At 28.3% G+C, this 13141-nt stretch overlaps 1 protein-coding gene across 5 annotated transcripts; it reads right to left on the reverse strand.

Moving 5' to 3' along the window:
• Window positions 1-1653: 1653 nt before the first annotated feature.
• Window positions 1654-11455, reverse strand: LOC113846625. 5 transcript variants are annotated; one of them, XR_003501709.1, is made up of 15 exons: window positions 11382-11417; window positions 11048-11226; window positions 10775-10862; window positions 9949-10048; window positions 9793-9866; window positions 9597-9668; window positions 9265-9342; window positions 7255-7379; window positions 6919-6991; window positions 6354-6415; window positions 5872-6252; window positions 5430-5532; window positions 2797-3020; window positions 2205-2329; window positions 1735-2020 (listed from the first exon to the last, which is right to left on the reverse strand). XR_003501709.1 is itself a non-coding variant. In XM_027475103.1 (13 exons), exons 1-12 carry the CDS (start codon window positions 11125-11127, stop codon window positions 2829-2831), a joined length of 1428 nt encoding a protein of 475 aa, XP_027330904.1. In that variant the 5' UTR covers window positions 11128-11428; the 3' UTR covers window positions 1880-2020; window positions 2797-2828. The 5 variants fall into 5 exon arrangements, 2 of the variants coding, with proteins under 2 accessions (XP_027330904.1, XP_027330905.1); XR_003501708.1 differs by having other exon boundaries at window positions 1654-2020; window positions 11048-11455; XR_003501710.1 differs by having other exon boundaries at window positions 1880-2020; window positions 2205-2411; window positions 11048-11428.
• Window positions 11456-13141: the final 1686 nt, after the last annotated feature.

A 13141-nucleotide genomic window follows, 5' to 3' on the forward strand; every position in this document is an offset into this window, starting at 1 on the left:
TGTTTGATCTATGAGTAATTTTAATAAAATGGTGTTCTAAGACAATATTTTGTCTCACTTCATTATTATAGCGTTTACTTCGGTAAATTAAAACTTCTATTACTTTAACAAATTATTTTTGTTTAATAAATATTTTTTGAGAGACATTTGTTTAATTAATTATTCTTTTTATTAAGTAAATAATTAAATTTAGTTTTTTTTAAATAAATAACATGAACTTTAATAATAATTAATAAGCATAAAGATAATAATCAATATGCGTTAAACACAAACATCAATAATAATAACTCATGGACATATGTATTAAAACAAGCACACAATTATAAATATATAATATAATTAAAACTATAACAATAAAACTATCATCTTTTTTCTTCTTGGTCAAAGTATACATATTATAAATAGTTTTTTAATTTTTAATTAAAATAATAGTTATAATTAATATATTTTATTTTATAATGACATATTTTAATTTTTTATATTATAAATTTAGTTTCTTATCTACAAATTTATATTATTAATCAATCTTATTATATACTTTAGACTTAACTATGTTATTAATCTTTAAAATATAAAAGATTTTACCATAAGTTATTATAATTTTTTTTTTAATTTAGTCTCTAAAATATTAAAAATTTAAAATTTAATTTACTAATGTTAACTCCTTTCTATTAGATGCTGAATTAACTACCATAATATAAACTTAATACTTCACGTAACACATCACTATCATTTAATTTTTTAATACTTAAAAATAATATTTACAAATAAACTCTTAAAAATAATATTTACAAATAAATATACAAGCTTGCTTTTATCTGCTGAAACTGATTGCTAGTCAGATTCAACATTGGCAGTTAAATAATTTCCAAAAATCACGAGTGAAACTCAAGTTACATCATTTAGCCTTGAATATATATATAGGACTTTTTTAATTTAAATATTATAAATTTAAAAATAAATTCTTAATTTATTATTTTTTTTAAACTATTTTCTTGACTCAAGTAATAATAGTTTCGTCAAAATAACTAACAAAAATGTTAATTTTTTTAAAATAAATTTTATTATCAAAAGCACGAAATAATCAAATCATGACATGTGTCAACATCAGTGTAATTTTACAATATAATCGAGAAAAAAATTAAGAAACAGTTTTATCATAAACAGTGTGAAACTCTCATACAGTAACACGTGTCATAATCTAAGTAAATTTTGTGATAAAAATTACATAACATGCAAAGATCTAACAATTGACACGAATTTAACCCATTACATTTGGTAAAATTTTTATATTATATATCTTTTCACTCGCCCACACTATATATATCATTTATTTTATATATAATGTGAACAAATGAAAAAATATATAGTGTAAAAGTTTTACCCTATTATTCGCACAATGAGCCAAAATTGTGTCATGTCAAATCTTTGTACATTATACAATTTTTATAACAAAGATTACTACACGTTTCACCATCTGAAAGTGAATTTCATACTATCTATGATAAAATTAATTCTTAATTTTATCAATCATATTATAAAATTACACTGATAAACATGTATCACGATCTAGATTTCGTATTTATGATGACAATTTATTTTTAAAAATAAAAATTTACTATTTTTGTCAACCATTTTGACAAAATTATTGTCCCGTAAACTGATTCACTGAAAATAGTTTTAAAAGATCAAGAAATAAAGAATTTATTTTTTAATTTACAATATTTAAATAAAAAAGCCTAAATTGAATCAGTAATTATTTATGAGAATATGCAATATTTAAGACTTCAACGAACCTAGCCCTTCGCTTTGTTCCTTTTCATGACCCCCACAAAAAAATGAACCTCGCCTGTAAATAATTACACAGTCAATTCCGTAAGTCTACAATCTATATATATACACGCCCCGGGACGGGGGAGAAGAACAAAAATGTTCCAATTAATTTACAAATTAATCCTGAAGAATCTCAGGTCGATTTTCACTCCTGCAACCTGACAAGGGTAACATCACTCCCTTCAACCTGACAGTGAAGTACAAGAAAATTTTTCCAGTCAGCCACGAAATGAGAAAAATTAAATGTAAGTTTTTATTGTCAGATATAAATAAGACGGGACTACTGGAATGAGCAGAAAGTTGAATGGCTGAATGCTACAGCTAATTATCTCTTGTTATGTATGTTAAGAATTCAGAATTATGATACATACTTGTTTAACACTAAGCTGGCAGCTGTCTTGTGTTCAAAAGTTTAAACTAATGGCACAGGTGCATGTGCAGCTAAAACTCAAGCCAAGATCAATCTTTTATAAATTTGAATCCACCAGTCTTGAACCTTTCAAAGTTGAACTAATATATATCAGATCAGTTGCATTCTTACAATATATCAACTCTTTTATGCACATTAAGCAAATTAACTAGGAGAAATTCCCCTAAATGAAAAAAAAAAGCAGGGGGACTTAACTAGATGGAGCAGTAAACAGTTAAGACCATAAAAATATATTCTATAACCAAATTAATATTACCTCCTGGAACCTAACTGTCCAACTTTCGTTAAATTTTCCTTTTTTAAAACTAACATATATTAGTGCTGCAGCGCGTGCCTGTGAATTAGTTTATTTTGGGGCTAAACAACTTTCAATCAAAAGCTATTTAAGAGAGCTTTTGAAAGAAAAACAAAATGAAGTGATTAGTGCTCAAAAAGTGTTTAACAAACACGTAATTATGGGTGAAGGTGGATACTAAGCCCAAATTAATGCGTGACCTCGTGAAATGAAAATTTTAATGAAAGGGGTTGCATACAGAGATGAAAGGAAGTCTACTGCAGATGAAGATCACTTCCTTTTAGCATCTATGAACATGGCCCGAGTCCAGTGCTCAACATCCTCACTTTGTGATGGTGGGGGAGGAAAAGTGGGATGCTCAACAATATCCCACCCTTCAATTAGGCACTCATTTTTTCCATCAGATGAATCAGTCGCATAAAGAAAACTAGCAGCAGAACTCGGCAGATAATTTTCAATTCTCTGCAAAAGAAGAGCATAGTATAAAATTTATTAGTGAATATGTATCTAAACTTCATCTAACCAATAGACAATGATAACAAAAATGAAAATGCTCATTTGGAAAATGATAAATTAATCTACCCAGACACTCAGATCATTGGTATTCAAGTAGAAGCTAGGTATTATAAGTTGTAACTGGTAAATAATAATCTTGCTAAGGCTTAATTGCATTTTTTGGTTCCTCTAGTTTGGATTATGTGTAATTTTGGTCCTCCCAAGTTTTTTCAAGCTAATTAAGTCCCTCTACATGTCAAATTTAGCAAATTTATTCATTCATTGGTTTTCTTCTACCAAAAACTCCTAACTTCCCATTTGCTCCTCAAAATCTTTACAGATTGAATTCATTAAATTGCCTTCTATTTAAAACTAACCAACCAAAATATCAAAATTCACTCAAAATATTAAAACCTTAATTTTTTTCTTTTCAAACTTCAATATCGCATCTTATAAAACCTTACAAATTTTATGAAGTTTTCACTAAATTTCTTCTGAACTTTTAATGTTATTTTATGTTTCAACTACATTACAAACTCTTAAAAATTTAGATATAAAATAAAATTCGAAGGGTTTTGAACTTTTAATATTATTTATGTTTCAGTTCCATTAAAAACTCCTCAAAAATTTAGATAGACAATAAAAATTTAAAGGTGTTAAGTAGAAGAAAATAAAGAGGACTTTATTAGCTCAAAAAGAAACTTGAAGGACAAATTTACACAAGACCAAAAATGCAATTAATACAAAGGTCCTATCTTAGGGACAGTGATTTAACTATTGTACATAAAATCCTGCTCCATATAAACCAAATATAAGTGAATTTAATGAAGGCATACGTATTAGGGGATGACAATTCCATCCATTTATCAATTAATCATCCAAGCATAATTTTTGTAATATTTAGATGGACAATGAACTAATATTTTCTAATTCATTAAGTTAAGTAGTTTAAAGTCTATTAGTTAGACATAGATCTTTAATAACAAGTCATAGACTCTAATGTTGAATGTGTATAAATATTAAATATTGTTTTATAAAAATACTTTTTAAAAAATAAAATATAATATATTTTAAATGGATGGGTTGGATGGGTCTTTATTAAATAGGTTATGGATGGACTGAAACTGTTTTAAGACATTTTTAAGGTATTAAAATGGATTGATGGTTTATTTTTAACCTATCCATTATTATTTGATTCAAAATTTATCCAATCTATCCATTTGACACCTTGACTACATATGTAAGAACTCCTAACACTCCTCTAGGCTGTCTAACAGAAATCTATGGTTTAGCCTTTTTAAAGCCTAATCCAGCTTAACTTATTTAATTAATAGGCTTAATTTATACTTTTTAAAAAGTTTAATTAATTAAATAGATCAAGGTTGAGCTTAAAAAAAAACTTATTAGACTTATTAAAATAACCTATTTAAAACTCAAAATTTATTATAATATATTAAATAATTTTATATAAAAATTATAATATAATAATATATTAAATAATTTAAATTTTAAAATAAATAAAATCTTAAATTAAAAATTTTAATTTTTTTCGTTAAAGTTGAAGAATGTCTTTACTATATAATCTCTAAAAGAGTGCGTCTTGCTTGCTAAAGCCTTTTTGTGTATATCTTATCCGTATAATGCTGATTTACATTTACGTTGTCTCCATTACATCTAACGCTGGTTTATTTCATCTCATCCATCATCTTCTTACGAATTTGTTTATATTATATCATATGTAACTTTGTTTGACTACAGAGTAGGTCATTAAAAAGGCTAATAAGTTAAAACAACCTTTTAAAAAGGCTAGACTAGACTTAATAAAAAGCCTATGACAAATAATAAGTTAGGCTTAAGCTTCAAAATTATCAGGCCTATTTATATAAAGGCTAGCTTAGCCTAGCCTATTTTCATCCCTACTCCTCCCCAAGGATGGCTTGAAAAGGCAAAAACAAGAAAGTTTGCAAAGATTAAAACACAATGATGGTTGAAAATAGCAGACAGATATTAACCAATGTAATTATGTAAGTCCAGGCAGAGAGCAAACTACAGTCTGCTTGATTCTACTATACATAAGCATTTCAATTTTAAAATCAAATACAAGAGAGAGTAACTAGGAAATACACTAGCAGATCTCTAAAAAAGGTTTAAAAGTTAACTTAATATTGAAATGTTATGGCTATGGAAAAAAAATAACAAAAAAATTTACCCAAAAAGTTGTATACTACTTTTTTCAAGCAATTATGAGAAATCCACAAAGATGGACACTTGCTAATTTTAATTGGCAAGTGAAGAATCAAATACACAAAAGCATAAAAAATCAACTAGCACTGCCAGCATTTTATTCCAAATTAGAAGCAACAAGAAAAACTTTACCGTTGTGGGCACAGAATGTGCACTTTCCAGCAAAGTAGTTGATGAAATAGTAGAATTCATATTCCATACAGATTTGTTCAATTGTTGAACTTGCTTACATGTCCTGAATCAAAGGAAAAAGAAGAGAAAAACTCAGGCACAATGCTATCTGCATTCTCTAAACAAGGGGATGTTAGAGCAAACTTTCAAGTGAAAATCATAATGCTCTGCAAACACACCAATTTACTCAAAAGTCAGAAGACTTAAATATTCTATTATCTGGAGCTCTAACACATGCTCCCTTACATGGTAGTAGTTCTTCAGAAGTTTCAAAGATCTGAGTTACATGGTTCTTCTGACAGTCATTTTCAATAGCAAGAGTAAATGTACAGGGGGAAAGAGAAACTAGTTACCAAGTATATTAAAAAACAAAATATAACATAGGAAATAAATGTGACAATACCTAGAGCGGGACATTTTTAAGGAAAAAACAGATCGAACTTCCTTGGATGACGAGAGTGTAGCTAGCAACTTTGCAAATGCCTCAAATGTTGATGCCTCAGAAGGAACATCCAAACACAGGGAGTTGTAACAGTAAGCTGTGATGCATGCTACACTTTTCTTCAAGAGTGAAATTCCTTTCTGCAAATCCTTGTGTGTTTGAACAGAATGTGAAGATGCTAAAGAATAGTTAAAGCTACTACTCCCAGATGAATCTAGGCGAGGCCTCCTCTCCGATTCCATTGAAGCGACTCCAAAATTGCTTGAGCTTCTATCAGACCATGAGTTTTCTCCACCAGTGGAGCAATAATTTTGACGAGGTATGAAAAGGGGATATTCATTACTGAAAATTTAAAATATATATATATATATATATATATATATATATCAGGTTAAAATGAGTTGATACTTTATGATAAACACATACAATTCCAGCCAAAATACCTCCTTGAGGAAGGGCGTGCATCCCAATAAGAATCTCGTTGCCATATTCGAGAGCAAGAACCCTAAAGCAAAAAATATTCATTGGAATTGCAAATTTACAATATTATGTTCCACTATGAAGAGAAAAATGAAATAATGCATCATTAAGCGTATAGCTAGATCAGCCATCAACAATATAAATATCAAATAAAGGAAAGGACAGAATTAGACACTGAGAACAGTAAATCATATTTTGCAAACATCAAAACTCAGTGATATTAGACAATAGGAAAAATCTCAAACCTGATCTTATGTATATTTAATAGAAGAAATGAAAATGTGCTAATCAAAAGGAAATTTCAGAAAAGGAAACCTTTACATGGATAGTACCCTATATATCATTCACTGAAGTTTTCAGCAAGTAATTCAATACATATACACACCAACCTAAGAATGTATCAGCATTCAACTTGTGAATTTTAATGCTATTTTAACATTCAATGTCCATCAAAAGACAACTGTCAAGATAAACCATGATCTTCAAGGAAGCAATAATCTATTGCTTGGGTAATGATACAATGCATACCGCAAAACCCGAGTTATGAAGTGCTGGGGCAGCCAAGTTGTGGACAAGAAGATTTAGAAGTTGCACCATGTATCTGCTTTCCAAATTGCAAACATGAAAATAACTGGTTACTTATACCAAGAATATTCAAGAAAATTCTAATTTAGGTAACATTAAGGATTCTTGACCACTGGATGAAAAAAAAGATATGATATATGTACTCATTAATATCAGCATGAACATATATTACAATTTTAATAATAAAACAAAATCTTGTCTATAACACTACAGTGATTCACTTGTAAAAATGCACTCTGTATTCACATAAGAACTTAGATAAAAGGGAAAAATGCCTACCCCAAAGAAGCAGAAAGCTCTTCTGATGGAACAGAGTGGGGATCAAGTGCTCTGGGTAATAGTGCATTGCAAATTTGATCGTATTTACCATTATAACCATCTCTTCTCTCTCCCTCTATGACCACCTGCAGCAGAAAGACAGCAGCACTATAAGCATGTTTGAAAGGGACATAATAACAGAGCAGTATAGTAGCACTATATTTGACTTCACTCTTGAGGCTTTATATAAATTGCTTGTGAAACAAAACATTACTTTGGACCAAAAAATTACCAATAAAGGAAACAGTTGCTTCTCTTTCATATTTTACCTAAAGGGAACCTTATGTTTCTTAAATTGAAGCACATCAAACAAAACTTTTACATCAATATTTTCCATATTCAAAACACTAATCTTAACAATTTATGTATTCCAGTGCAACAATAATATATCACGTCTTGAATTTCAGTAGGACCTAACTCAACCCTAAAAGCTAGTATGTGAGCTGAATATTGCTTAAGCTTTTATAAGCTCTAATTTATTCATATTTGTAGTCAATATGAGATCTCAACACACACATCTGAGGCTCAGGATTGGACAAGTCAGCAAAGAGATTGTAGGACTTATTTTTTGTTTTTATATTTATTACACTAGAAAAGTCACAAGACCACGTAGAATGCCCAGGGAAAGCCACATCACTTTGGGTTAATTTTTGGATAAATGAATATGGCCCAATATCAAATCTACAATAAGCTACAATATCATCTTTGAATTTGGGTTGAGGCTAACTCAACCCCAAAATTTAACTGGTGAGGTGAGGATTGTCAAAAGACTATATAACTTTAAACTTGGCCATATATGTAGTTGATCGAAAATTTCTACAATACACTTGAGCAAATACATTTTAAAAAAAAAATTTCAAAAAGTCAAACAATTTGTAGTTTATTCAATCACTTCTCTTGGGATATCTTTAAATAACAATTTTGGTCTTGCAATGTGCAAAGAAAAGGAATTCTGCAGTCATAATGAAGATCCTAGAAAGGGTGATGAAACTGATGATGCATAAAACATGTGCTCATAACATGGATCATAAGGTCCTGCCTATAATACAAACTTATATTCTAACATATATATATGCATATAAATGACATAGAAAATAAAAATAACCTTTAAATCACTCCTATAAGCACTAAAGTGACGTTATGGTATATGTATATGAAATGTTTGAAAAACAAAATAGTGAGCTGCCACAGCAGTCATCTATTAAAATGCAAGTCATAAATCAATTCTTACCCTGGAAAGGCTAAGTTGAGTGTTTTAAACAAAAAATCACAGGTAGAACAAGAGAACAGAAATCATAAGCATTCTAATGTTCATTTCAGATACCAGAAATGCTTTACTGTACTCATTATTGGGACATAAAGGGCTAGCAAGAGAACATTATAAGGGATGCAAAATAGAGAATATTGCATTGGATATGATAGAGAAAATGTTGGAGTGACATCCATTGAGGAAAATGGTTAAATTGCACTTAAGATGGTCAGGTAGTAGTTGATTAGAAAGGAAGAGAAAGACACTCCAATGTCAATGATGAGAAGTTATATAAACCAATAGAAGCTCTGCTTAGAAGATTTGACAAGACAGAGGATAGCCAAGTCAATAATAATAGAGGTGGACCAAGAAAATCCTTAAATGGGTTCATTTAACAGAATCCAGAATTAAAATGACCACTTTAAAGAATTGGTTTGATTCATGTAGGCAATCCCACCTAGAGGTAAAGGTTTTGGTATTGGTTGTTCTCCTTCAGCAAAAATAAAGCATTGAAATTGAAAAAGTACAACAATACGTGCAAAGTGAAAGACAAGAAAACTAGAAGCTCATGATTACTGTAAAGATCTCAAGTCCCATTACATTCTATCCCTAGAGCAGCAGTAAGCATAATATCCTCAGAATCTCATGGAAATTAAACTGCATAAATCACATATTCATTGAGATAAACCAACCAAACACCAATTGTCATAGGTTTATTTTACCCGGCGTTGTGGGAATAACTTGCATATCTGTTTTATGACCACTGACTGTTTGTGAAGACGCTCAGACGTAATCGCCACCTGAAAAATAAAAGTATAAGCATAAATTTTGAAGCTCATAGAAAAACAAAGGAAACAAATATGATTTTAGAAAGAAAGCATCTAAGGAACATAAATCTTCAACCTTGATGTGTGATTAAACATTAAGAAAATGCAGATTAGTTTTAAATACTCAATTTTACTTCATACTGGTTTATGTGGAAAAGTCAGTATTAGAATATAATATACAAAACAATACACAATTATTGGAACTGAAATAAACAAACAGTGCTCACATGCCCTAAGCTCTGGGTGCATATAAGATTAGGGTAGAACTTCTCCAGTTGTTCCACTCGATTCTTTTCCAACTGCCAAGAGTAAAATAAATTATCCAGCATCTTCATATACATTCACATTAAACATGACCAGTAATAGCCATGATCATAGAAATAGAAGTAGCGAAGTTCTGTCAAAAAGACAGTAACCAAATACCGTAGAAAAGGCAGATTCAAGCAAGCCATATCGATGTTTCAGATCAGCAGACATAGTCTCTATCTTAGCTCTTCCTGCAAGGTTACCTATTACTTTTGGTTCAAGAGTGAAGTATGCATCTTTAGAAATTTATGTTGGCATATAAAGGTTTCTAACCTTGAGTAACTTGCTCTTTACTGTGACAAAGCTTCTCCCTTAACTTTGCAAGCTTTTCATGTTGAAGCACTCTCCAATTTGTTTGATCGTCTCCCTTTCCCTTCTTAACATTATGCATAAAAGTATTACTTGAACTGAATAATGATGTCACAAAGTGACTTGCAAAAGTATAAAGTCATAGCACGCTAGCACTGAATGGAATATTCCAAAACTAAATACAGTCAACCATGTCCAAAGCAGTATGAGAATTGCCATTGAGAATCATAGGGAAAGAAAAAGGTTAACCCAAGCATGCAAAACAAAAGGCACAACCAACAGGAAATTTCCATAGGCATGTTATCTAACCCCCTTGAGAGTAGCTTTATCGGTTGGGAAACAGTAATGAGTATTAGTTTTGATCTAGAATCCAATGCACTTCTCTATGGTTTTCATAATACAGGTATACATTGGGTAAACACTAGACATTCTAGGGAAATTTTGTAGAACTTTGCCACCATTGAATTATAGGTATCTTTTTTACTTTCTTCATGTATTATATGTACTTTTTTTTAATTCTGAAGTTAGAATGATGTGGGAAATGATATTTATCTTTGGTTTGGTTTAATTTCTATACTGCTTTTTATGTTACAATTCACATATACTAGTATCCTAAGCAGTAGAAACTTTGTTGTACTTCATGCATTTACCAAGTAAGGTAAGCCTACCTCATTTTTTGTTCCTAGTTAAAACTTAAATTAAAATTGAAGATGGTAAAATTCATTTTCAAAACTAAATTAACTTAGGATCGCCTATTTTTGAGTATTGCAAGTCAAGCCATTATACAAACCTTGAGAACAAGAACTTCGCTCAATTTTGAGTACAACAAATCTCGACGGTCTTTAAGTGTTTTTAAGGACGTATTATACTCATTCAACCTGCCAAGACAAAAACATCACCAAAATTAATAAACAAATCAATCCAGCAAGCATAAGAAAAGCATCAACCGAAAACTTGTGCTGAATAAAAAACAATAAATTATGAAGGTAGCACGTTGAGCTTGATTAACGAAGTTCCAAAACCTAAAGTGGATATTAATCAACTAATTAATTAAAGCAAATACCTGTAGTTTACACAGACCGAGCATATCGAAGCTTGATTTGAATTCTCGCATATAGCACAGTTACTGGTTCTTCTAGCCATCTCCAGCTTATCGCAAAGGAACAACGTTTCCTATCGTATCGCGGGATAGTGCGTGTGTCGATATATATATCTCTTGAGGTCGCGAGTTATGAAACGAAACTGGGGAGGAATAGCGATTTTGTGTTGAACAGAGTCAACTATGGGTTTCAGAAACGCATTGACAATGAATAAACGTGGTGAGTTAGAAGATACGAAGGTCAAGTGAAACTTTGAAAATCGAAAACCCTAGTAACACGACGGAGGAGAAAGATTACAGCGGAAGCAAGGGGAGGCACCCGCACGCATCTCCGTTTTCCGTTCTAAATATCATCATCTCATTTGTTAGTTTTTTTAATTAATTAACGTTCAATTTTTAAAAAAAATAATGATAGTCTCTTTTAGGATAAAAATAGAATTGTTGTAAGGATAAACTATATATTTATTTCCTGTACAAATTTATTTTTATAATTAATTTTTATAGATAAAAAACCAGTATATTAATTTATATATAAAAATTTATTTTTAATTTTATCTATGTCAAGATATGTTATATTAACGTTGATTTTATCTTTTATTAAAAAAATTATTTTATGTAGCAAATTTAAATTGTCTTCTACTCTTTATATAATTTTTTTAAAATTTAATATTTATAGAATAAAAATTTATATATCAATTTTTATATAAAATTTATTTATAATTTAATTCTTAAAAATAATTTTAATTTTTTTATAAATATACTGAAAATAAAAAAAAAGTTATTAATTTTGGATTCAGTTTAAAAGAACAAGACCAAAATTTAAGATAATAAAATAAGATGATAAAAAAAATGAGAATTATAATAAAAATATAATAGAGTAAAAAAATAGTAATATTTAAAATAAAAATGTTAGAAATGATATTCATATAAAGATAAATTAAAATATTAAATTTTCTTAAAATAGTTTCTAACAGCTTTATAGCGAAAATATATTCATTTGAATAATGAAACTAGATGTCATAGATTGAAAAGATATGAAACAAATTATGAGGTTTCTTTGATAATTTTAAAATAATTATCTGTATGAAAAATGTTATTTGATATTAATAAGAAAATGTCACATTAATAATAAGGATGAAATTATAAATAAATTTTTACCTATGATAACTAAATTATAAAAAAGCATCGTGTATAAATATTGAAAAAGAATTTAAATCTTAGATAATTATTCATCAAGCAAGAAAAAAAAACTAATGTTGATATAATACAATATAATGACAAATAAAATTGAAAATAAATTTCATATTAATATACTAATTCTCTATGTATAAGAATTAAATTACAAAAATAAATTTTCTACAGGTCTAAAAGTTCATTTAAATTTTATTTTAATCATTTTGAGAAATTTAAAAAATCTATCATATATTTTATGCACATTTTTTAATTTTAGTAATTTTAAAAATAAAAATTAAATGAAAAAACTATAAAAATATGTTTAAAATTATAAAAGAAATTTATATGAATAATTTAGACAAAATTTTAAATATAAATAAAATTCTTTGAAATTTATAGAAGGAATATGCACGATTATTAAAAATAATAAATTTTTATTTTTATTTTTTAAAAGTTAAGATTAAGGGATTAAATTATGCTTAAAGTAATTTAATCATAAATTTATAAACGAATAATTTGAGGTGTAGTTGTCAACCAATTTTGTTTTCACAAATGATATATTTTTAAGATTATATGCTTATAAAAGCTTAATTTATTTAAAATTTAAGATGTTTAATTATAAATATAATATTACATAATTTAATAATAGTTTAATTAATAGAATTTGATGTTCATAATAAAAAAAAATATATTAATTCAATTTATTAAGCAAAGTAAATAATTAAGACTATTATATATATATATATATTAATTCAATTTAATTATAAAATTTACTAAATTAGTTTTAAAAACTGTGAAATTATTTAAATTAATTTTTATATAATAAATATTATATTGTTCCAAAAATATTTCTACCGTTTTAGTAGATCTATAGTTTACCACTTT

The sequence above is a fragment of the Abrus precatorius genome, unplaced genomic scaffold (assembly GCF_003935025.1).
Source record: "Abrus precatorius isolate BTA unplaced genomic scaffold, Abrus_2018 Scaffold8, whole genome shotgun sequence".
NCBI lineage: Eukaryota > Viridiplantae > Streptophyta > Magnoliopsida > Fabales > Fabaceae > Abrus > Abrus precatorius.

Bases quoted from the DNA above. Each gene is read 5' to 3' on its own strand.
- LOC113846625 (XM_027475103.1), bottom strand. From the start codon at position 11,127: ATGGCTAGAAGAACCAGTAACTGTGCTATATGCGAGAATTCAAATCAA. The intron at 6,992-7,254 runs GTAGGCATTTTT...TTTGGAAAGCAG, and splicing joins GAGCTTTCTGCTTCTTTGGG to ATACATGGTGCAACTTCTAA. The intron at 3,021-5,429 runs GTAAAGTTTTTC...CTTCTTTTGCAG, and splicing joins CACATTCTGTGCCCACAACG to AGAATTGAAAATTATCTGCC.